Source organism: Lissotriton helveticus, chromosome 10 (genome assembly GCF_964261635.1).
Source record: "Lissotriton helveticus chromosome 10, aLisHel1.1, whole genome shotgun sequence".
In the NCBI taxonomy this organism is placed as follows: Eukaryota; Metazoa; Chordata; class Amphibia; order Caudata; family Salamandridae; genus Lissotriton; species Lissotriton helveticus.
Window position 1 is genome coordinate 45,575,709 of NC_136071.1, and position 26,999 is coordinate 45,602,707.

The 26,999-nt window shown below is 41.2% G+C and overlaps 1 protein-coding gene across 1 annotated transcript in view; it reads right to left on the minus strand.

Annotated features, from left to right (window-relative positions):
* Window positions 1–238: 238 nt before the first annotated feature.
* The window catches only part of LOC144785337 (extracellular calcium-sensing receptor-like), a 112,520-nt gene continuing 85,759 nt past the window's right edge, over window positions 239–26,999 (minus strand). Inside the window, exon 5 of the mRNA XM_078664299.1 lies at window positions 239–1,134. Coding sequence (XP_078520425.1) covers window positions 239–1,134 — 896 coding nt within the window. The remainder of the gene's footprint in view (window positions 1,135–26,999) is intronic.

Here is a 26,999-nt window from a genome sequence, read left to right on the forward strand (position 1 = left end):
TGCCCTTTTAAGAAATACAATATTGCAAGGTTTAAATGGCTTACAGTCAAAATATAGTCTTTAATTAATTGCTTTATAGACACAAAAATGAAAAAAGTCAGTAATTGGAAGTTTAGAAATGCATTCACACAAAGGAAAGTAGAACTTTTCTGGAAAAAGATATGAGGACTGTACAACGTCTAACTATAGCACGTTAAGTAATCAGACATGGTTAGCATGTATTTTTAATGGCTAATGTTCATTTGGAAACCAGATACTGTCTTGTGTTCATCTCTGGTCTTAAAAATATGATGTATATTTTGGGAGCAAATATGCAGAACATAACACCAGCACCAGAGGACAAGATGGCAAAAATCTCAACAGCTACCAGGAATTTCCCTTTTGTGCTGAGATAGGCAGGGATAAAAGAGAGCCAGACGCTGACGAACACCAGCATGCTGAAGGTGATGAACTTGGCTTCATTGAAGCTGTCAGGCAAATTCCGGGCTAAGAAAGCAACCACAAAACATATACAAGCCAATAGTCCCATGAAGGCCAACATGCAGTAGAACATCAAAATAGAGCCTTCATTACATTCTGCTATCATCTTCCCATTTGTAGCCTTGGTGTTAAATTGAGGGAAGGAGGGCGATGTCCATAACCAGATGGTTCCAATTGAAGACTGAACTGAACAAGAGACCAAGACAATAGAATAGGAAGCCTTGGAGCCGACCCATCTCCTTAAGGTACTGTTGGGTTTGGTGGCCTTGAAAGCAATGACCACTGTGATTGTTTTGGCCAATACACAGGAAACACAGAGGGAGAATGAAATTCCAAAGATCACCTGACGGAGCATGCAGGCCACCCGCCTGGGTTGCCCAATAAAAACAAGGGTGCAGAGGAAACACAGCATGAGCGAGACAAGCAGAAGGTAGCTGAGCTGAAGGTTGTTGGCTTTCACCACCGGAGTATTGCGATACTTTATGACAACACACAAGACCCAAAGGGCAATGAGGAAAAAGAAGACAGAGATCAAAACTAAAATGAATCCCAGTGGTTCCTCGAAGGAAAGGAATTCAATCTCCTTTGGGATGCAACGATCTCTTTTCCCGCTCGACCAGGATTCCTCTGGGCACTTCATGCATTCTAAAGAATCTGAAGAAGATAAAGAATGTTTTATATTCTTGATGCATTAAATGCCATTTATGACTTTAAAGTAGTAAGGGCTAATAATCATAAACAGTAGGCACAGTTTAAAACATTTTAATTTGGAAAGAACTTTGGAAGTTGTTTAGAATGTAGCAGAGCAGTTCAACGGTCCAGGTACATTATCTGACTTCACTTTGCCTTCATTGCAATAGTCTCTGCTCACTTGGCGGTCCAACCCCTCCCCCCCACTTTCAATTAAATGTCCTCCTCCATAACATCCATATGTTTGAGGAAATTCTACCAGTTGATTTGCTTCTTTAGGTAGTATCTCTTTAAGAAAGTGGGTTATTTTTCATTTCTGCAAGACTCTAAATCAGGTCAGAAGGGACTTGAGTTCCTGTTTGTCTAGTATGTTCTAGTAAAGTAAATGAATGATTGTACCATCATCTCAGGATCCGCTGTCAACCTTGATCCAAATCATATCCATTAAGTCTTGTGTCAAACATGTGGTTCAGGGAGCTCTCAGTAACATATCTCAGGCACTTATTCTTTGCCTTATTGTGTGCCCAATCACGTAATGTATCACTTCGAAGTAAAGCTTTTGTTTTATCCAACCCTGACACAAATAATGGGTTTCAAGGCTAATGTATTTAGAGTGATGTGAACATGTTTTGAATATGTTTATAACATTTCTCACTGTAGCCTTTCCATCACAGGCAACAATAAAAACTGAGAAACACTTTAAAGTTGCGTTGATATTAATCTCATTAGTTATATCTCCGCCGAGGATGTGGTTCCACATCTGGCTACTTTGTGAGTGGTTGTCAAAGAAATCCCCTGAAAACATAGGGTCCAATTTAAATGTTGGCAGACAAAGTAATGTCTCTTGACATTTAGCAGACTAAAACTGCCAAATTTAGAAATTTTAGAAATGACCGCCAAGTCAGGAGGTAATTTCTAAAGCATTGACAGGAACCGGAGTCACAGCGGTTCCTGTCAATGCTGTTTAAAATCTGGTACATGGCTCTGTCAACATGATTGAGTCCTGCACCAAACTGTTTTCTAATTAATTTTCAAAAACATGATTTCCTTTTTAAAGAGAAAAAAACCAATGCCACTGTTAGGCCTGTAATTTTTAGGATAGGCTTCCCCCAATCCTTTGGCTTTCACCTCCTCTGTTTTGCTAATTCGTTATTGTGGCTTTAGGACTCTGAGCACTTTTTCACTGCTAACCAGAGCTAATGTGCATGTGCTTCTCCTCTAAACATGGTAACATTGGTGTTTAGACAATCAGCATATTTAGTTTACTTGTAAAGTGGTATAACAAATACCCAGGACCTCTAAATTAAATACTACTAGTGGGACCGCAGCATTGATAGTGCCTCCCACACCTGTAGCTATTCAAACCTTCTCACGCCTGCCACTGCAGAACTTGAGTGTGTAGTTTTGCTGCCACTTCGACTTGATATTTAACATCCTTTGCCAAGCTTTAAACTCCCATTAATACACGTCACCCCTAAGATAGTCCCTAGGTAGGCCTCAGGGCAGAGTGAGGTTTACGTCAAAAGTAGTGAAAACCCCCCTAACTCGTTTTTCACTACTGTGAGGCCTACTCCTCTCATAGGTTAACATTGAGAATTTCTTGATATATTTTTAATCTGTAATTCCTTATTAGAAAGGAGTAGGAATTACATGTTTTATATCTTTGGAACTGTAATGATGAGTCCTCTTTACTGGTAAAGCTGGATTTAACATTACTATTTTAGAAATTACACTTTTAGAAAGTGGACATTCCTCTCCTCTTACATCTGTGTGCCTGTAGCATTGTCTTCAATAGACATCTGAGCGATAGCTACACTTTGTGCATACCCTCTAGACAGCCACAAACACAGGAATGTTATGTGTGTCTGAGAACTTATCTGCATTCTGATGGCTCTTCCTGAACAGGAACGGAATGAGGAGCTGACACATACCCTTGAAAAAGTGGTGTCCAGTCCCTACACAAAGGGCTGATTAACCCCCCACAGATAGCTGGCATACAGGACTGTGAAGAAAAGATTTCTGATCATTTCAAACACTCTCCTTTGAAGTCACCCCACTTCAAAGGCACAACTTGATATAAGAGCTAGGTGTATGACTCCACAAAATCAGACACCACTGGAACTGAAACTCTGTTAGTGGAACTGCTGTGCTGCATAATGGACTGATACTATATTAGACTCCTGGCCGGGAAGGACTGCTTTGCTTTTGTACTGCCCTGCTGCCTGCTGTTCTCTGACCGTGCTAAAGAGAGCTGGACCCTGCCTTGCAAATTTAAAGTGATTTCCAAGGGCTTGTTGGCTTGCCTCCTGCTATTGAGACTGAGGGAAATCAAAGGCTCTACACCTGGTCCTGTGCCTGGCTCACTTGAAGTGGACTAGATACTTGTACCAGCAAATCGAACCATCTCCTGACAGCTGGAAGCAGCAACCAACACATTGACCCTGTAGCAGGGGCATAAAGTGGGGCATCGTACTTGGGGAAGGAGCAGTACCACGAGACCGCCGCATTAACCAGCACATTGCCACCACCACAGACGGAGATTCCTCACATCCCTTCGACAAGTGTGGAGAAATTGGTGGATCGATTGAGGCACCGCTGAGATCACTGCTGCAGTATTTTACAGAGATCAAGGCATCCCTCAACTGCATGGAGAAACTCAGGGCATCAGTTTCGGCAGCATTGCATTGGCTTCCATGCTTGCCTTAGGAAACCAACGCATCATCATCCGCATGTGTGAATCATCGACACATCCCTCAACTTCGGGAGTTCCTTCAATGCAGTAACTGACGCATCAATCCCGCATTTTGTGTTTGCAACCAGGATCAAGGCTCTCCGTTTCCCAATTCTGCATGACCTAAAGTCCCCCGAAAAATGTTATATGCTTCTAAGCACTATTTTTCACTTAGGCCCAGATGTAGGTAGCCAAATACCGGTCGGTAACGGCCGATTTCGGCCGTTACCGACCGGTATTTGGCTTTTGAGATGTAGGGGGATTGCAACAGGCCATTTCGGTAATTTTACCCATTCGGTAAATATACCGGTCGGTAGATTTACCGACCGGTATTTTTACAGAATCGGTAAAATTGAGATGTAGGTGGGACTCTTCTGAGTCCCACAAGACCTACAAATTCGGTGTTTTACCATCAAATTCAATTTGATGGTAAAATACCGATTCAGGTGTGCATGCACATGTGTGCATGCACACCTGTGCCATATGACAGGCAGACATGCCCTTAGGGCAGGTATGCCTGCCACATGGCTCCCGAACCTTTTTTGGGGGTGCTAGAGGGTGTCAAAGTGACACCCCCTGCACCCTTGTCAAAATCGGTATTTACTGATTCGGTAAATGGAACATCTGGATGTTCCTACATACCCCCCCTTCTTATTTACCGATTCTTAATTACCGAATCGGTAAAATTCAGTAATTACGAATCGGTAAATAAGTTCTACCTACATCTGGCCCTTAGTCCTTTAAAAATTCATATCTTAACTTGCACTTATTGGATGTTTGTAGTTTTGGTCTTGTTTTGTTCAGAATATGATGATCTACTTTTCCAAACCTCCGTGGAGTCTTTTTGTGGTGTTTTCATTGTGTTACTGGGTGTGTTTTGTCCAATTAATTTTCACATGCCTCTTTAAATAAGCCTTACTGCTCTGCCCAAGCTACCAGAGGGTGAGCAAGGTTATCTTTTAATGTGTATCTAGCTTAACATGATTAGGATTGTGGTTCCTGCTTGTACAGTGTACATACTGTGACAACAAAGAACCCAATTTCAAACAGCCCCTCCTCACCATGGGAGATATCTCCGATGGTGAGGGGGGGGCATTTATCAGTTTTTAATGCCCCTTATCACAAGTGTTTTCCTGGCGGAAATGGGCAGTAAAAACTTGCCTCTAATTCCGCCCATCTAAATTAGGTTGGTGAAATGAAAGATCAACCTCTGACAGCCTTCCTCCGCAGGGCCATTGGAGAGGTTTCATCACAGAGTAGTCTCCACTGAGAATAAACCTAACGTCTACCCTCATCTGAATTTGGCAGGTTTACCACAGTCTTGCCGGTATGAATACTCCATTGTAATGGAGTATCCATACTGCAATGTTATAAGTATGGTGTATTCATTTTATTTGAGGAAATAATACCCTACTTGTTGATTGTGATTGAATGATTTTGCTAGCTGTAAAGTACAATGTACACTGCCAGTTGCATTTTAGTGCGGACAATTTGCAGCAAAATTAACAACCTCCAGTAATAAATGACTACATCACAGTTATAAATAGCAGACAAGAAGATCTTGGGGATTTTCCAGAAAACCAGATCACTCTTAATTTATTTTCTGTAGATGTAAAGAGCATTGTTTAACAGTTGAGGACCAATTAACCTGAAAGAAAAGCCTCTACATGGCTCCTACTTGATCTAGAGTAAGCAAAGGATGAGAAGATTTTCTGGTCATGAGGACATGGCAGGGACACTGGTGGTTGAGACTTTTTCTAATTACCTGCTTGGTTGCCTGGTTGCTTATCCCGCTTTCCTGCTCTCCTGCTGCCCAGAGGAATTACCGCAGCACACGGTCACCCACGGCTGTCGGTACTCCCCGCCGCCGCTTACTACACCAATTAGCGGCCGCTGAGCGGGAGGACTACAGCCCCCACAATTCCTGGCGAGACTGCCACGCCCACTGACACGCGCACTTCCGCGCCCGGAGGCACACAAAACATCGGCGCTCCCTCGGTGGAGCGGGAGACTTTTTCTAATTACCTGTTTGGTTGCCTGGTTGCTCATCCCGCTTTCCTGCTCTCCTGCTGCCCAGAGGAATTGCCGCGGCGCGCGGTCACCCACGGCTGTCGGTCCTCCCCACCGCCGCTTACTACACCAATTAGCGGCCGCTGTGCGGGAGGACTACACCCCCCACAATTCCTGGCGAGACTGCCACGCCCACTGACACGCGCACTTCCGAGCCCGGAGGCGCACAAAACATCGGCGCTCCCTTGGTGGAGCGGGAGACTTTTTCTAATTACCTGCTTGGTTGCCTGGTTGCTCATCCCGCTTTCCTGCTCTCCTGCTGCCCAGAGGAATTGCTGCGGCGCGCGGTCGCCCACGGCTGTCGGACCTCCCCGCCGCCGCTTACTACACCAATTAGTGGCCGCTGAGCGGGAGGACTACAGCCCCCACAATTCCTGGCAAGACTGCCATGCCCACTGACATGCGCACTTCCGTGCCCGGAGGCGCACAAAACATCGGCGCTCGCTCGGTGGAGCGGGAGACTTTTTCTAATTACCTGCTTGGTTGCCTGGTTGCTCATCCCGCTTTCCTGCTCTCCTACTGCCCAAAGGAATTACTGCAGCACACGGTCACCCACGGCTGTCGGTCCTCCCCGCTGCCGCTTACTACACCAATTAGCGGCCACTGAGCGGGAGGACTACAGCCCCCACAATTCCTGGCGAGACTGTCATGCCCACTGACACGCGCACTTCCGCGCCCGGAGGCGAACAAAACATCGGCGCTTCCTCCGCATCACGGGACGCGCGCGGGCGGTCGCCGGGCTAAGCCCGGGCAAAGGGCGGGCCGTCTGTGGCCGTCCGGGGCTGGCCAAGGCTGGGCTGGACCATCCCCCTAATAGCGGCTCTGGCACATTTACAGTAAGGTCACAGTTTTTTCTTGTTTTTAGTACCTCCAAATACTGGTCTGATAAGATCTCACATTGCGTGACTATACAGTGCTAAAACTTATCCCATTATAGATTTGCTTCTCTAGGTCATCTATTTTTTGTCTCATCCCAAATTGTTTTTGCTACTCTAAATATAAGCCATAGAAAACATGAGTTTACGCCTCAGTAAAGGCAGGAAAGTCTGGTGGGAGGGTCTGTTAGAGGAACACTGGGTCAATTTATCACCAGAACTGCTTCAGTACTAGAACGTGAGATAGCTATAACGGAACGGCGTCTATCTTCGGAACACCTGTACAACAAACGTTCATCCCTGGGTTTGATCCAGTTAGCAAACACTCCCCCAATGCATAGCACGGATTATGACCAAACCGGTGATATCGGTATTCCACCACAGCTACAAGATCAAACAGCTTCACCTGAATCAAATAAAATGATTCAATTGTAGATTCACCAGTAGAAATCATATCTGAGGAACACCCACCTATAACACTCCCTAGGCATACCCCACGTAAGAAAACACTCTATAAAACATCAGGTCCAAGGCCCATAACGAAGAAAAAAAAGCGTGGGGGCATTTGCCACAATGGCAGAAGCGCAAAAACACCCAAATTGTTCCGGAGCCCTCCAAAGAGCCCAAGATTAACTGTAAGGAAGACCATGCCAGATCACCATCCCCTACCTTCCCAGTCCATCAAAGAATTCATGGGAAGTATGGAGCAATTGGTCAAATCTCTAATATTGCCATTAGTAGAGAGGGTTAAAAGAATGGCAGAACAACTGGGGGCCATAGAAAAAGCAATCTCTAATAATACAGACCTAACCAGGGAACTGAAAAATCGTAGACAAAAACAACCTTCGTGCATTACATCACCAGGGATGATACCAGCTCCTAAGTTACATAGTAAGGATTCACTTTTAGCATCAGACGAGAACACCTTGGCCCCCTCAACAAAAGATAAGCCACATACTACTCTCAGGGGACAAAGAGGGGAAGGACAGGCCAATAAATTAAATAATTTCCAACCAACTGCACTTAGGACGCCGTCCCCTGTTAACTACTCAAGGACAAACCAGCAAAAACTAGATCTGCCACCAGAGGCGGCACCCTACGTCGTGGTTTTGACTGGGTTTCCGGAACTGGTAGCTGTAAAAACTGAAAGCCATCAAGAGCTCAAAAACAAAGTGGTATATTGGCTGAGCAACAACAGGCCATTACCTCCCAATATTAATGGCGAAATTCTCCATGTAAGAAGACTTGGGTGGGTGGGTCATAGGCCAATGGATATAAGGGGGGACGTCATTATCATTAATTTCAGAGACCATAGAGTAATTAGACACATTGGCGATTGGTACACCGACAGAGGCCGGGAAGAAATTTCAACACACGATTTAAGTTATCTTTACCCTCAATCATTGTTGGCAAATCCTCCAAGATCTCGTGCCCTATATGGGTGCAATATAGAACGCCCTGGTTTTAACGTCCCCACATTTAATCGCTTCTCCATGCTTTCCGGGTTGAAAGGAGTAGATTGACGTCCCAACCAGCTTCTTGGGGACCGTTACGAACTAAAACAACCAATGATCTCACCAACCCCAATAGTTGCTCCTGAAGGTAAACAGCTCAAACCATTGGATCCCACCATACTCCCAGTGGAATTAAACTGCACTGAAAAGGTGATAGTTAACTCCGTAGTTGGCAGCAAAAGTCCTAGGCCACCAGAAAGCGCCCCAGCCACTCTTCCGCAAGGAAAGGATGAGGTACTTGGAACGTTCGATGATCTAGTAATAGAACAGGCCACAGTTTTAGTGGATAAGAACCCAGCAAAAGAAGGTTCCCCTATTATGTTCCTTTCTTGGAATATAGCTGGACTCCGTCCTAAGGTAGAAAATGGTACTGGGTTGAATTTTTTCTAGAACTACGATATAATATGTCTCCAGGAGACATGGAACACGACCGAAATAATTTGGTTGGTTATAAAACCTATTTTTCTCCCGCATTACATGTAGCATTTAGCAGCGCAATAGGAGGTTTAACTTTATTCATCTCAAATTCGATAGGGGGAGTAAAAATAACCCCTGTAGAATTGGAAGTGAATTTTCAGATACTGAGTCTTCGTTTTGGTAAAGGGGATACCGTTCTCCTAGTAAATTTTTATAACAACTTACCAGATGGAGAACTGTTGACAGTATTGCGACAGTTGCGTTCTCAACTAGCTGCCTTGACAAGGGGGTCTGTTGAAGGAGCTACGATTATTTGGGGTGGTGATTTTAACCAACAGCCATGCCAACATAGTAATTGGAATTTGTGTGGGATAACAGATGAGAATGAGGATCCTATAGGTTATTTTTTCCACTCAAGTATTGGAAATTGCCTAAACGAAATTATTTTCGATTTGGATCTTGTAATTGCAAACAAAAAGAACACTTCTACCCTGCTGCTGGATCCAACATTTATTGGTAGGGGTAGGCAGACCACCATAGATTTTATTTTGATATCTAATGTTCTGGGTAACCGTGCTACTAATTTTGCAACACTTAACAATGTACTAAGCGATCACTGTGCTCTCAGTTTAACATTTTGTCCTATTCGTGAGCACAGCACGCAGAGTATATTTAGTGCACTGACGCAAAATACCCTACATTTGGATAGATTAAATGGATTCTCATTAAAATGGGAGAAAGTCGATCCTCCAGAAATTACCAGGAGAGTTATAAATAAAGCCTATCTTCCAATTCTTAAATGTCTGGATCTGTCCACATCAGATGAGGAAATATTAGGCAATTTTAGGGTGGTTCTAAAAGTAAGAAATGAGGCACTTTTTGTAACGTTAAAAAACACCCAATGGAATAAAGCAGGGTGGTTCAACCATAGATGCACAGTAGCGCATTCTAAATTAAAAATAGCCTTGCAAAAATCAAATAGGGTGCCCCAAGAAATTGCAATCCTTAGGAGGGAATATAACATAGCGTTAAAAGATATGAAATCTGAGTTAAAACAGACTTTATGGGACCAACTACATAAAAGTTGTATCCATAAAGACAGCTCAGCCTTCTGGGCTGTGATCAAATCCCCATTTCTATCCGACCATAAAGATTCACCTGCCTTTGATGTGGCTATTGATGAAACGGTTTGGGTGGAGCATTTCTCGAAGATCTTTGAGAAAGGTCCAGACAATGAGTGTAGGCAAAAAGACACAATTCTTGTTCAACCCATGTTTTCTTATCCAATATCATTGGAAATTACTACTGATGAGGTTCTCCAGGCCCTAAAAGCCAGTAAAAACGTCAAGGCCCCGGGCCCTGATGGGGTTCCAATAGATCTATTCAAATCAAATCTAGACCTTTGGGCCCCAATTTTGACTAGGGTACTTAAGGCAGCCTGTGAGGTGGGATTATTGGATTCATGGTCCAAATCAATCTTGGTCCCTATTTTTAAAAAGGGGGATCGCCAGGAGGTATCCTGCTACCGCCCGATCTCCCTGTTGGACTCCTTGGGCAAAGTGGCGGGCAGAATTATTCTTGAACGCCTCCAGCGGTGGGCGGACGATGGCAGGATCCTTTCGGACATTCAATTCGGGTTTCGGGAGGGCTTGGGGACAGTTCAACAGACCCTAAACCTAATAATGATATTAGGCAAGTACGTTTGTGCGAAGGCGGGCAGTATCTACAAGGTATATGTGGATCTTTCAGCAGCTTTCGACTGCGTCTCCCTTGCTAAACTTTGGTCTGTGTTACAGGATATGGGAGTGGATCTATCCTTGGTTAATTTCCTGCGTGAACTATTCTCCAATGCCTCAGCTAGGGTAAGGTTTGGGGTAAAGGGCGAGCTATCCGTGTCGTTTGGAGTAGAGAGAGGAGTAAGACAAGGGTGTGTCCTGGCTCCCTTTCTCTTCACGCTTTACACCAATGGATTGGAGAGAGCTATGCTGAATGGGAGTCAGGACCTTCCTTTAATAAAACATTGTTTGATTCCCGCTCTGCTCTATGCGGACGACGCGGTGATACTGGCCCGTACCCCTTTAGAACTGCAGAAGGCGCTAATGAGATATTCCCAGATTATGGGTAACCTGGATTTACGCATTAACATAAAAAAAACCTTTGTTATGACAGCGGGACCAGGAAAAAAAGGACAAAGGATATATATCTAAATAAGGAGACATTGGCAATTACAGCACAATACCCATACTTGCGAATTACTATTGACCACAAATTAAACTGGAAACCAGCAATTGAATCCAGAAAGCTCCATTTTATGAGAGCCATTATGGCCCTCGTAAATTTTTCAAAACAATTGGGAAAGAGGTCGCCGGTAGAGCTTTTAAAGATTTATAATGCTAAATGCCAATCAGTAGCGCTGTATGGGGCTGGAGTGTGGGGGTATGCAAATACCAGCAGCCTACAAGTGGCAGAGAACGCTTTTCTGAGATTCCTCCTAGCGGCACCAAAGAGTGTATCTACCTTTTCGTGTCACAAGGAGTTGGGGATTTCTCATATATCGGATCTGGCCAAAATACAACCACTCCTTCTTTGGCACTGCATTTGGTCAACAGATGAAAATGCTTTTACTCAGCAAATTATATTAGATTGCATGGGTTTGGCCCAGTCACATAAGATCGGCTGGTTATCATACATAAAATGTTTCTTAAATGACCTGGGAATGGAAAAACATTATCTGGCAAAAATTTCTATTCGGTCATTATCAAGGAAGGCACTTAAGGTGCTGTCCCTTACCCATCTAGCAGAAATACGGATAACCAAAGAAGCCTCCAAACCATCCGTTCAACACTCTACGGCTGTTCAAACCACTTTCTCCATTCAGCCTTATCTAACCCATGATTTTACCATCTTTGAGAGATTTCTCTTAACCAGGTTCAGGCTAAATATCCTACATCGTCTGGTTGCCTTTCCTACAAGAAATAACTGGTTCTCAGAACTACCCTTATGTCCGTGCGATGAGATCTCAAGTCAGACAACCATCCATACTCTCTTTTTCTGTAAATTTTATAGGGAGCATAGAAAGGTGTGGCTGATTCCGCTATTAAAACATATGGGTATCAGAAGATGCCGCCCGGCCTTACTATTCTTACAGTATTTGGGTGAGGAGTGGGCATCGAAGTACATTGTTAAGTTTTTTTAAATGCATTTTTCGACATCGATTAAATTTATAAAAATCGTTGTATAATTACGTCCATTGATAACCCAAATATGCACGTACAAAGTAAGATGATGTTACCCTATAAGGTTTTATGTACTTATCATGAATTCGTTTTAATATTGTATAAACTATAGAGTACCTAATGGCAAATTTGCTTGTTTTTAGAACATCACATATTTATAAAAACAAATTGTTTTTAAGAGGCAGTATTTTGTTTTAATGTGGAATGTAAACTGCAATTTATCTGTGTAATATGCTTTTATGGTTTTTTATCATGACAAAAACCGAATAAAGAAATGCATACACTGGTGGTTGGCAATGCCTGAGATCACAAAGGTCTGTGTAGAAGGCACAGAAAATTGAACGTGAAAAATTCAACACCAATTTAGAAAAATAGATTAAAATGTAATAAATAATATTACACCAAAACATATTAAATCAGTAGAAGAGGAGTAATTAATTCATAAACTTTTAAGTTAAAAATAGCACCTAAAAGATCAAAAGAGCAACAGCAGGCATCTAATTGCGTGAGACCGGGGCAAAGTCATAAGTTATGGCTTACCGTGTTGGGGCACGGTTCGGACACACAGGATAGATTGGACCCGCTCTCAGGTTACCTCCATATGCAGAAGAAATTTCAAAGAAATGTTCCTGAGAAGGAATAATTTGGAGGGGCAAGTCAGCCACGATGTCCAAGAAGGAGGCCTTGTAGTTGACGAGCCGCTGGACAAAGTTGCGGTGAAGATTTGTACATTTCGGCTTTGTCAATTTTTTTGAAGCAAAAATTCTCCATTGGGATGAAGCTGTAGGCTGTAGATGATGAGGCTCCACAAGAGTGAATGCCCCTTCTGAGAACATATAGCAGGAGCTACCATGAAGTCAAGCTGACCAGCGATGCACCTCGGGTGGATCGGTGAGAAGTTATATCTCAGTCTTTTGTTGGTTCTTAGACCACATTTTGGTGAAAAAGTGGGCTAGAGTGACTGTTAGCCGCGTAACTATGGACTAAGGACGATCACTACCAATGAGGATGGTGGTTCAAAGGTGCTATGTTTCTAGCCGCCTTGTATATACATACACAATTCGTATATCTGTGACAGTGGCATGTGGGAGAACATCAGTGGATATCGACATGTGCCATGTAGAGTGGGGATCCCGCAATACACAAGGTTAAATTAGTAGAAAAGGGGATTTTGTCTAGCTGTCACTTTTGATGCTGTTCTCAACTTCATCAGACTCAAACCAATTATTGATTGGATTGGCCTTTGTATATATTAACAATGATTTTTTGCTTTTTTTTACATAACTTTTATCTTTTTTTTTCTTGTCAGACAAAAAGGAAAAAACACTATCAATTGTTTCTGTATTTACATACAAACGTAGTGAATAGTTGTGACAATTCTTCCTGAGTGACAAATACCAACAAATACCAAACGTAGAAAAAACAATTTACACAATACATATACCAAATGATTGACAAAAACTAAATTAAGCCAGTCATCAATTTATAAAGTGAAGCAGCAATGACCATAATTTGTTTTGTCAAAGGTGGATCTATTCAAGAGCTGCTAGCTGCTGGGAACTGATTGTGGTCCCTAGGGTTGTGAGTTTTACACTATTTCCCTAAGCAGATCCTGATAATTTGTGAATGTTTCCCAGGAGAACTAAAAAATGCTGACGCGTTTCGTCCCCCAATCTCATTCACGGGGTTCTCTTCAGGGCTATGACTGGATATTTTCTGCTCTATCTTCCTATTTTTGGCATGAGGATTGGAAAGCAATTAATCCAAAAGCTTCATTCGGATGTTGCACCTTTTCTTTGACCGTTTAATTTTCAAGCAGCTGAACTGCCGGCATTGCTTTTACAAGTCTCCGTGGGCTTGTACCCGTTGATCCATTACATTTTCAAGCAACCGGTAGTGCTTTTATGAGTTTTCATTTTGTTAGTTTTCATGAGATTGTTCATCGATCCACATGGTGCAGACTACTGGAAGCAATGCGGACAGCGGGACTGCTTTAAAACAAAATGGAAACAAGCAGAACACAGCGATTGACTAATGGTTACAAACTCATGAAAATGAACAAAACGAAGACTCGTAAAAGCACTACCGATGTTATCATGGATGTCATAAATTATGCCATAGAACATGTCTTGAGTATGTCATAGGTAAGGTCATAAGCAGTGCATTGCGGGAGCACAGGTTATAGTTAGTGCTGCCAGCTATGGGCCTGATTACGAGTTTGGCGCATAGGGTTACTCCGTCACAAAGGCAGACAGATATGCCATCTGCCAAATTACAGGTCCATTATATCCTATGGAAATCGAATTTGGTGGACAGGATATCTGTCAGAGGAATCAGGCCCAATAGCTGGTGAATTTCTGTGTTTTTTTTGTTCAAAACATTACCGTTGTCACTGACAAATTGACCTAACTATAAGGTTAACCTTTGGCTTCTTCAGTGAATATATATATATATATATATATATATATATTTGCCACCAAAGTAAACCCGTTACAGAGGGCACGCTTTGCACAACAGTAGCGAGTATCAGGGACGGGTGTTCCCTGTAATAAATTCACCACCAAATTGAATTATACTTGCACTCCACCAGGATGATTTACTAAAGCAGGTTTATTTTAACCAACGCGTTTCAATCTTGCGATCTTGCTCACGGTTACAAACATTTGTCCCTTGTTCATTTTTACAATTTATACCAGCTGATCATGCTTGCACTATTAGGATGCATTATGGAACTGGTAGTTACATAAGCACATTTCCTTTACCAGTCTGCTCATATTCGCATTATTAAGGTGCATTATGGTGCTGGTAGTTACATTATACAATAATTTCATTTGTTTCACACTTACGGCAAAAAATATATATACATATATATGGTTTCTATGTATCATTTAGTGCAAGGGAAACTGGTTAGGATCACTATATGTAAAAGTACAAATAGTTATATGAAAACATTGCGTCTGTTCAACATGTAATTCTGTGCTCTCTCAGTGAGGAACATACAATTCACACTTGTCACATTTAGTATAATAGCAAGTTATAATGAGATAAGTACTCATATATTCAAAAATGTTTATGCTGTCACGTTTGTACGTGTAGCGCAATGTTGATGTTATTTAGGGACTAGTGCCCTAGTATCCAATGATTTATACTTTTTCATATTTGACCTCTCTAAGTCTTGTTTTTAACCAGAATGTCTTTTCAAGCTCATCAAAGGTGCACATAAAGTTCCTCATCGCCATTTAATCCTCCCGGTATTTTCGTTTTGAATCGAATGATCAATCTTGACTCTAGTCTACGTAGGGTCATCAGTCTATTTCCACCTCTTTCTTTTATAGGTACAGTTGCTAAGCCGCAATATGTAATATCCTTCCATGTCTTTTTCTCATTTGCATGTGTTAACATGTGCTTGGCCATAGCATACTTCAAATCCTTGTTTTCGATTGCTCGAATATGTTCTAATATTCTCTTGTGTAGGGGGCAAATAGTGCTACCAATGTACCTCTTTCCACAAAAACATTGGATTAAGTACACTACATGTGTCGTTTTACAAGTAATGGTGTTTTCTACTTTGAAGAATTTTCCTTTCGCATCCTTTATTTTGCATAAGTTTCGTCCAACCTGGCATGCTTTGCATTGCATGCACTTGGTAAAGCCCTGTCGTCTTTCATCAAGCCATTTGTTGCTCTTTTTCTTTTCTTCAAAGTGGCTATTGACCAATTTATCTTGTAATGACGGTGCTTTTCGATAGGTCATTTTTGGAAATTGGCCAATTTCATTTCCTATGTCTGGGTCTTTTTTCAAGACATGCCAATATTTTTGTAGTACTTTCCGTATTTTCTGGCTTTCCTTCGAGTAGGTCAAGATCATTCTAATTGGCTCTTTTTCAGTTGTTATTTGTTGTTTTGGTATCAATGTTTCAATCCGATTCTTCTTTCTTGCTCTTTGTTCACATCGGTCTATATCACCTTTGTTGTATCCTCTGTTGCTGAATCTATTTGCTGTTTCCTTGAATTTTTTGTTCATTTCTACTTGATTGGAGCAGTTCCTTTTCATCCTGATAAATTCCCCATATGGAATGTTCTTTTTCAGAGCCACAGGATGGAAACTTAGTCCATGTAGCATGCTATTCGTTGCTGTGGTTTTTCTGTGGACAGTAGTCTCAAGTTGACCATTAAGAACATAAACCTTTGTGTCCAAAAATACCACTTCACTTGAGCTTATACTGTGCGTGAATTTCAATCCTATTTCATTGTCATTTAGGATTAGCATGTATTTCAGAAATTCATCATTCGGTCCATTCCATATTAGGAATAGATCGTCGATAAATCGCAGCCAGAGAACAACTCTGGCTGTGAATTGGTCGTTTCCTTCTCTCCAAGCTATCAGTTTTTCCCACCAACCCATCACTAGGTTGGCGTAGCTTGGAGAGAAGGAAACTCCCATCGCTGTTACACATGTTTGGATGTAATATGCCTTGTTGAAAAGAAAGACATTATTAGTAAGGCACATCCGCACCATTTCCATCAGCATGTCACAATGTTTCAGTTGATCTAAAGGTTTTTGTTTAAAAAAATACTTTATTGCAGTCAGCCCCAGTTCGTGATCAATGGAGGTATAAAGAGATACAACGTCTATGGTTACCAGCCGGTAACCATCCATCCATTCAATGTTCATCAATTGTCTTAGGAAGTCTCCCGTGTCTTTTATGTATGACGGTAAGATGGGCACCATGGGCGCTAAAAAGTGATCAACATAAATAGCGACGTTTTCATACAGAGAACCACAACTGGAGATAATTGGTCTTCCAGGGGGTTTGTTTAATGTCTTATGAACTTTCGGGAGAAAGTACAAGGTGGGCATGATCGGGGTTTGGTTATTGAGGAACTGCATCTCATTCTCATTCAATAGACCAGCATCCTGCCAGCGTTTTAGTCGGATTTCTAAGTCTATTGCCATCTCATTTATTGGATTCTTTTTCAGCCTTTTGTAATTTTTAGCATCCGTTAGTTGGCGCATTGCCTCTTCCAGGTAATCAGATCTATTTTGGATTACTACGTTTCCGCCTTTGTCGGCGGGTTTAATTTCAAGATTTTCATTTGCCATTAACGAATCCAATGCTTTCCGTTCTTCCATTGTTAGGTTTTCTTTTTTATTTTTATTGATAACGTTATTCAGTTGATCAAGTTCCTCATTTACCAGCTCATAGAAAGTGTCAATTTTATTTCCAGGGTATAAGGTCGGACAGAATTTTGATTGTCTCTTGAAGGTTGTACCTAAATGTTTACTAGTTTTTTGCCCCATTTCATCTAGGATTTGTGTATTTGAGATGTCTTCCTCAATTCTATCATGGGCTAGTTCATGGGCGGTTCTTAAGGCCGGTGCATCTTCAATTCTCCATATTGCTTTATCCTCAGTTGAGATGTTTTCAGTTGTGGGATTCACATTTTGTGTCTCTCGCTTTTTGAAGTGCTTTGCGAGTTTAATCTTTCTTATATATTTATAAAGGTCTATTTTGGTTTCCACCGGATCCCAATGTTTTTCGGGACAGAATGTCAAGCCTTTATTTAATAGAGATTCCTCCGCTCTCGTCAATATGTGTTTGGAAAGATTAATGATCAAGTATGGTTCCTTCTCTTTTCGATTGTTTACATGTTCACTGTTCTCTTTCTCAAGTTGTATCCCTGATTTTTTCCTTTGACTTCGTCTGGTTTTGCGCTTTTTGATCCTGGAACTTGGGGTCCATTTCCTCTTCCCCGACCTCTCAAAAAGCCCCTTCCTCTGCTCTTGCCTCTTCCTTTTGGTAGTTGTTGGTCGTAATGCACCAGTTCCATTTCCTCTAAAAAAGATGGTTTTTGACCTTGTGGTATCATTGCAACATTATCACTAAAATCAGTATCTGATTCACTTGGGGTTACATCCATTCCTGCTATTTGGGGTTTCTTGTTTGCCTTTAGTTGTAGTTTGAGATTAGTGAAGCGTTTTGCAAACGTGAGGATTGTTCCTGAGGCGTAATCGTGTTTGTCTCTTCTATATTTTCTTTCTTTTCTATCCTCCACCTCCTTCTCATGTTTATCTAAATTAGTTTCCAGTGTTTTCCGGAGTTTTTTTGTTTCATCCTCTTTATTAAATTCCAGAATTTTTTCTTCAATGCCCTCTACCTTTTTCTTTATCTCATCAATGTCTATTTTGGCATGTTTGACGATTATTCTCATCATATTGTAAGAGCACTGCATGTTATTATCTCCCCAATCCAGCAGCATTTCAGGGGTAGTATCTGGGTGATTTGGGAGTGTGAATATCCTCAAGCCTCTCGGTACCATTTTTTCTTCCAAATATTTTTCCATTGTGATTATTTCCCAGCTTTTGGTTATGTCTTTTTTAAGGGCTTTTTCCAATTGGAAGAATAGTTGTTTTAGTGTAATCTCCCCACTTGTTGTTAATACCTCTTGGTCGCTTTTTTCTTTTTCAATGGATGTTGTCTTCATGAACATTGCCTCTGCTCTCTGTGCACGTTTGAGAGCTCTCTCTTCCATTTTAGTTCTTTATTTTATTGACTTTTGTAGACTTGCACTTTATTTATGCCGTATTTGTTTCACCAAATTGTATTTAGTAACTTTGAGACACAGCGTTATTTTTGATATACAATTCAAAACTGTATCCTGCCACTCCCTGGTGAGTTTTGATATAATTGGGCACCATTCGCGGTAGTTCAATGAAATAGACTTTCGCTTTGATTGCCCAAACCCACTTGTTGTGACTTGATGCAAGGCAAATAATTTTCAGCACAGACGCGTTAAAGCGCTCTCACCTTTCTCGTAGGGTCGCGCTTTCCTGCACTTCACCGTCCGTGCCTCCGTCTTTACAGTTTGCCGAGCCCACTTCTTGGAATCGTATATCCTCTTTGCTCTGTCTGGGGGCCTCTCTTCCCCGAGTCCCTTCCAACGGAGGTTGCCGCGTTTAATTGTTTATCGCGGTTCTTTCCTGTTTATGACAAAGCTGGGCACGCTCGGCGAGTTCTGTTATAAGCTCATAGCCTGTAGAAGCCGTTGTCACACGGAAACGTGTTTGCCGGCTTCTGCGGTTTCCACTTCAAAAGCCGAGTGTTTTGCACAAAACAAAACGGGCGCTTGGATTCGTTATGACAAGAGCTTGCGGTGTCTGTTCGTAACCTTTTCATATATTCCTCGAACTCCGCTTCTCACCCTCGTATCAATCCAAACGCTCAATTCCAAGAAGTTGTCGGGTGCTCCTCCGTATTAATCAATTTGCCACCAAAGTAAACCCGTTACAGAGGGCACGCTTTGCACAACAGGTGCGAGTATCAGGGACGGGTGTTCCCTGTAATAAATTCACCACCAAATTGAATTATACTTGCACTCCACCAGGATGATTTACTAAAGCAGGTTTATTTTAACCAACGCGTTTCAATCTTGCATTCTTGCTCACAGTTACAAACATTTGTCCCTTGTTCATTTTTACAATTTATACCAGCTGATCATGCTTGCACTATTAGGATGCATTATGGTACTGGTAGTTACATAAGCACATTTCCTTTACCAGTCTGCTCATATTCGCATTATTAAGGTGCATTATGGTGCTGGTAGTTACATTATACAATAATTTCATTTGTTTCACACTTACGGCAAAAAATATATATACATATATATGGTTTCTATGTATCATTTAGTGCAAGGGAAACTGGTTAGGATCACTATATGTAAAAGTACAAATAGTTATATGAAAACATTGCGTCTGTTCAACATGTAATTCTGTGCTCTCTCAGTGAGGAACATACAATTCACACTTGTCACATTTAGTATAATAGCAAGTTATAATGAGATAAGTACTCATATATTCAAAAAATTACAAACGTGACAGCATAAAATGTTTTGTTGAACAGACGCAATGTTTTCATATAACTATTTGTACTTTTACATATAGTGATCCTAACCAGTTTCCCTTGCACTAAATGATACATAGAAACCATATATATGTATATATATTTTTTGCCGTAAGTGTGAAACAAATGAAATTAGTGTATAATGTAACTACCAGCACCATAATGCACCTTAATAATGCGAATATGAGCAGACTGGTAAAGGAAATGTGCTTATGTAACTACCAGTACCATAATGCATCCTAATAGTGCAAGCATGATCAGCTGGTATAAATTGTAAAAATGAACAAGGGACAAATGTTTGTAACCGTGAGCAAGATCGCAAGATTGAAACGCGTTGGTTAAAATAAACCTGCTTTAGTAAATCATCCTGGTGGAGTGCAAGTATAATTCAATTTGGTGGTGAATTTATTACAGGGAACACCCGTCCCTGATACTCGCACCTGTTGTGCAAAGCGTGCCCTCTGTAACGGGTTTACTTTGGTGGCAAATTGATTAATACGGAGGAGCACCCGACAACTTCTTGCAATTGAGCGTTTGGATTGATACGAGGGTGAGAAGCGAAGTTCGAGGAATATATGAAAAGGTTATGAACAGACACCGCAAGCTCTTGTCATAACGAATCCAAGCGCCTGTTTTGTTTTGTGCAAAACACTCGGCTTTTGAAGTGGAAACCGCGGAAGCCGGCAAACACGTTTACGTGTGACAACGGCTTCTACAGGCTATGAGCTTATAACAGAACTCGCCGAGCGTGCCCAGCTTTGTCATAAACAGGAAAGAACCGCGATAAACAATTAAACGCGGCAACCTCCGTTGGAAGGGACTCGGGGAAGAGAGGCCCCCAGACAGAGCAAAGAGGATATACGATTCCAAGAAGTGGGCTCGGCAAACTGTAAAGACGGAGGCACGGACGGTGAAGTGCAGGAAAGCGCGACCCTACGAGAAAGGTGAGAGCGCTTTAACGCGTCTGTGCTGAAAATTATTTGCCTTGCATCAAGTCGCAACAAGTGGGTTTGGGCAATCAAAGCGAAAGTCTATTTCATTGAACTACCGCGAATGGTGCCCAATTATATCAAAACTCACCAGGGAGTGGCAGGATACAGTTTTGAATTGTATATCAAAAATAACGCTGTGTCTCAAAGTTACTAAATACAATTTGGTGAAACAAATACGGCATAAATAAAGTGCAAGTCTACAAAAGTCAATAAAATAAAGAACTAAAATGGAAGAGAGAGCTCTCAAACGTGCACAGAGAGCAGAGGCAATGTTCATGAAGACAACATCCATTGAAAAAGAAAAAAGCGACCAAGAGGTATTAACAACAAGTGGGGAGATTACACTAAAACAACTATTCTTCCAATTGGAAAAAGCCCTTAAAAAAGACATAACCAAAAGCTGGGAAATAATCACAATGGAAAAATATTTGGAAGAAAAAATGGTACCGAGAGGCTTGAGGATATTCACACTCCCAAATCACCCAGATACTACCCCTGAAATGCTGCTGGATTGGGGAGATAATAACATGCAGTGCTCTTACAATATGATGAGAATAATCGTCAAACATGCCAAAATAGACATTGATGAGATAAAGAAAAAGGTAGAGGGCATTGAAGAAAAAATTCTGGAATTTAATAAAGAGGATGAAACAAAAAAACTCCGGAAAACACTGGAATCTAATTTAGATAAACATGAGAAGGAGGTGGAGGATAGAAAAGAAAGAAAATATAGAAGAGACAAACACGATTACGCCTCAGGAACAATCCTCACGTTTGCAAAACGCTTCACTAATCTCAAACTACAACTAAAGGCAAACAAGAAACCCCAAATAGCAGGAATGGATGTAACCCCAAGTGAATCAGATACTGATTTTAGTGATAATGAAGCAATGATACCACAAGGTCAAAAACCATCTTTTTTAGAGGAAATGGAACTGGTACATTACGACCAACAACTACCAAAAGGAAGAGGCAAGAGCAGAGGAAGGGGCTTTATGAGAGGTCGGGGAAGAGTAAATGGACCCCAAGTTCCAGGATCAAAAAGCGCAAAACCAGACGAAGTCAAAGGAAAAAATCAGGGATACAACTTGAGAAAGAGAACAGTGAACATGTAAACAATCGAAAAGAGAAGGAACCATACTTGATCATTAATCTTTCCAAACACATATTGACGAGAGCGGAGGAATCTCTATTAAATAAAGGCTTGACATTTTGTCCCGAAAAACATTGGGATCCGGTGGAAACCAAAATAGACCTTTATAAATATATAAGAAAGATTAAACTCGCAAAGCACTTCAAAAAGCGAGAGACACAAAATGTGAATCCCACAACTGAAAACATCTCAACTGAGGATAAAGCAATATGGAGAATTGAAGATGCACCGGCCTTAAGAACCGCCCATGAACTAGCCCATGATAGAATTGAGGAAGACATCTCAAATACACAAATCCTAGATGAAATGGGGCAAAAAACTAGTAAACATTTAGGTACAACCTTCAAGAGACAATCAAAATTCTGTCCGACCTTATACCCTGGAAATAAAATTGACACTTTCTATGAGCTGGTAAATGAGGAACTTGATCAACTGAATAACGTTATCAATAAAAATAAAAAAGAAAACCTAACAATGGAAGAACGGAAAGCATTGGATTCGTTAATGGCAAATGAAAATCTTGAAATTAAACCCGCCGACAAAGGCGGAAACGTAGTAATCCAAAATAGATCTGATTACCTGGAAGAGGCAATGCGCCAACTAACGGATGCTAAAAATTACAAAAGGCTGAAAAAGAATCCAATAAATGAGATGGCAATAGACTTAGAAATCCGACTAAAACGCTGGCAGGATGCTGGTCTATTGAATGAGAATGAGATGCAGTTCCTCAATAACCAAACCCCGATCATGCCCACCTTGTACTTTCTCCCGAAAGTTCATAAGACATTAAACAAACCCCCTGGAAGACCAATTATCTCCAGTTGTGGTTCTCTGTATGAAAACGTCGCTATTTATGTTGATCACTTTTTAGCGCCCATGGTGCCCATCTTACCGTCATACATAAAAGACACGGGAGACTTCCTAAGACAATTGATGAACATTGAATGGATGGATGGTTACCGGCTGGTAACCATAGACGTTGTATCTCTTTATACCTCCATTGATCACGAACTGGGGCTGACTGCAATAAAGTATTTTTTGAAACAAAAACCTTTAGATCAACTGAAACATTGTGACATGCTGATGGAAATGGTGCGGATGTGCCTTACTAATAATGTCTTTCTCTTCAACAAGGCATATTACATCCAAACATGTGGAACAGCGATGGGAGTTTCCTTCTCTCCAAGCTACGCCAACCTAGTGATGGGTTGGTGGGAAAAACTGATAGCTTGGAGAGAAGGAAACGACCAATTCACAGCCAGAGTTGTTCTCTGGCTGCGATTTATCGACGATCTATTCCTAATATGGAATGGACCGAATGATGAATTTCTGAAATACATGCTAATCCTAAATGACAATGAAATAGGATTGAAATTCACGCACAGTATAAGCTCAAGTGAAGTGGTATTTTTGGACACAAAGGTTTATGTTCTTAATGGTCAACTTGAGACTACTGTCCACAGAAAAACCACAGCAACGAATAGCATGCTACATGGACTAAGTTTCCATCCTGTGGCTCTGAAAAAGAACATTCCATGTGGGGAATTTATCAGGATGAAAAGGAACTGCTCCAATCAAGTAGAAATGAACAAAAAATTCAAGGAAACAGCAAATAGATTCAGCAACAGAGGATACAACAAAGGTGATATAGACCGATGTGAACAAAGAGCAAGAAAGAAGAATCGGATTGAAACATTGATACCAAAACAACAAATAACAACTGAAAAAGAGCCAATTAGAATGATCTTGACCTACTCGAAGGAAAGCCAGAAAATACGGAAAGTACTACAAAAATATTGGCATGTCTTGAAAAAAGACCCAGACATAGGAAATTAAATTGGCCAATTTCCAAAAATTACCTATCGAAAAGCACCGTCATTACAAGATAAATTGGTCAATAGCCACTTTGAAGAAAAGAAAAAGAGCAACAAATGGCTTGATGAAAGACGACAGGGCTTTACCAAATGCATGCAATGCAAAGCATGCCAGGTTGGACGAAACTTATCCAAAATAAAGGATGCGAAAGGAAAATTCTTTAAAGTAGAAAACACCATTACTTGTAAAACGACACATGTAGTGTACTTACTCCAATGTTTTTGTGGAAAGAGGTACATTGGTAGCACTATTTGCCCCCTACACAAGAGAATATTAGAACATATTCGAGCAATCGAAAACAAGGATTTGAAGTATGCTATGGCCAAGCACATGTTAACACATGCAAATGAGAAAAAGACATGGAAGGATATTACATATTGCGGCTTAGCAACTGTACCTATAAAAGAAAGAGGTGGAAATAGACTGATGACCCTACGTAGACTAGAGTCAAGATTGATCATTCGATTCAAAACGAAAATACCGGGAGGATTAAATGGCGATGAGGAACTTTATGTGCACCTTTGATGAGCTTGAAAAGACATTCTGGTTAAAAACAAGACTTAGAGAGGTCAAATATGAAAAAGTATAAATCATTGGATACTAGGGCACTAGTCCCTAAATAACATCAACATTGCGCTACACGTACAAACGTGACAGCATAAAATTTTTTGAATATATGAGTACTTATCTCATTATAACTTGCTATTATACTAAATGTGACAAGTGTGAATTGTATGTTCCTCACTGAGAGAGCACAGAATTACATGTTGAACAGACGCAATGTTTTCATATAACTATTTGTACTTTTACATATAGTGATCCTAACCAGTTTCCCTTGCACTAAATGATACATAGAAACCATATATATGTATATATATTTTTTGCCGTAAGTGTGAAACAAATGAAATTATTGTATAATGTAACTACCAGCACCATAATGCACCTTAATAATGCGAATATGAGCAGACTGGTAAAGGAAATGTGCTTATGTAACTACCAGTACCATAATGCATCCTAATAGTGCAAGCATGATCAGCTGGTATAAATTGTAAAAATGAACAAGGGACAAATGTTTGTAACCGTGAGCAAGATCGCAAGATTGAAACGCGTTGGTTAAAATAAACCTGCTTTAGTAAATCATCCTGGTGGAGTGCAAGTATAATTCAATTTGATGGTGAATATATATATATATATATATATATATATATATATATATATACGCACACACATACATAGATATGTTTGTGTATATATGTGCTTTTATATATGTGTGTGTGTGTATATATATGTATATATATGTGTGTGTATGTGTGTGTGTGTGTGTGTGTGTATATTAAGCATTCCTGACCATGAGCAAGAAGAGAAATGGCACTCCAATGATTTATTTTCAAGCAAATGATCTATATATAAATATACATATATATATACATATATATGTGTATAAATAATATATATATATATATATATATATATATATATATATATATATATATATATATATATATATATATATATATATATATATATATATCCAAACAAACAGGAGTCCCTTGAGGAGAGATGCCACACGGAGATTATTTCAGCTCGCTTTATTTGGAGGACAACCTGCCAGCAGATAACATCAAGGAGCAGCATTCAATTCAATAAACGCCAGACGCGTTTCAGGATCAACCTTTCCTCAGTGGCGTGTTGGGCATATAGACTGTAAGCGCTGCGTGGAGTGTGCTTTGTAGATTCAAACACCCGCCCCCAGTGGGTGTGGCCATCTTGTGGCATTGTGGGTGATGTAGTTCACTCCATAGTAATCCCATGTGGGTGCTTGCTCTTACAGTCTTAATCAAGCCCCATATAATTGCTGAAAGTCCAAGAGGGGACCTGCCCCGCTTTGTGGCCGCCTCGCTGAGCTCTGAAGCCGGTCTCCCCCCTGTAAGGGCACCAGCCCGTCTCCGTTCGTAAACGCTGCAGCACGCAGTGATGCTGCCGCCGACCTGCAAAGGCAGTGGGTTTCTCTCCGCGACCGGGAAGGCCGCTCTAAATCCAAACAAACAGGAGTCCCTTGAGGAGAGATGCCACACGGAGATTATTTCAGCTCGCTTTATTTGGAGGACAACCTGCCAGCAGATAACATCAAGGAGCAGCATTCAATTCAATAAACGCCAGACGCGTTTCAGGATCAACCTTTCCTCAGTGGCGTGTTGGGCATATAGACTGTAAGCGCTGCGTGGAGTGTGCTTTGTAGATTCAAACACCCGCCCCCAGTGGGTGTGGCCATCTTGTGGCATTGTGGGTGATGTAGTTCACTCCATAGTAATCCCATGTGGGTGCTTGCTCTTACAGTCTTAATCAAGCCCCATATAATTGCTGAAAGTCCAAGAGGGGACCTGCCCCGCTTTGTGGCCGCCTCGCTGAGCTCTGAAGCCGGTCTCCCCCCTGTAAGGGCACCAGCCCGTCTCCGTTCTCCGTGTGGCATCTCTCCTCAAGGGACTCCTGTTTGTTTGGATATATATATATATATATATATATATATATATATATATATATATATATATATATATATATATATATATATACACACATATATATCCAATCAACGACTGGTTGCCCCAAAGAAGGAAGCCCCACACAGGTAAGTCTTGCTCCATAGTTTACTGCCAGTTACAGACGTGCACAATCGACCCTTCACAGCCAAAGGACTTTACGCCAAACGCGTTTCAGGATTCTTTCCCTTTCTCAAAGGAGTTTCAATTCCATCTGAGGCAATTCTTAGTCCTTCATTTAAATGTATCTTGCCACAGTGGGCGTGGCCCGCACAGTCCTCTGGTCCTTGTAGTTTACTTTAAATAACCTCTAATGAGTACGTCTCTTTATAAATGTTTTTTTTAACTGAAATTTACTCCAGTGGGGTGGTGTCAGGCTTCGACCAGCAACAGCTGCATTTTTCCGCCGACAGCGCGGAATACCTCCCGTTGCACTGGTGCTTGTCTCACTCTCTCACCCCTGGACCAACAATCATGGCGGGGCACTTCTGCAGCAGTGACTGGCTGCTACATAGCCAAACGACGGGTT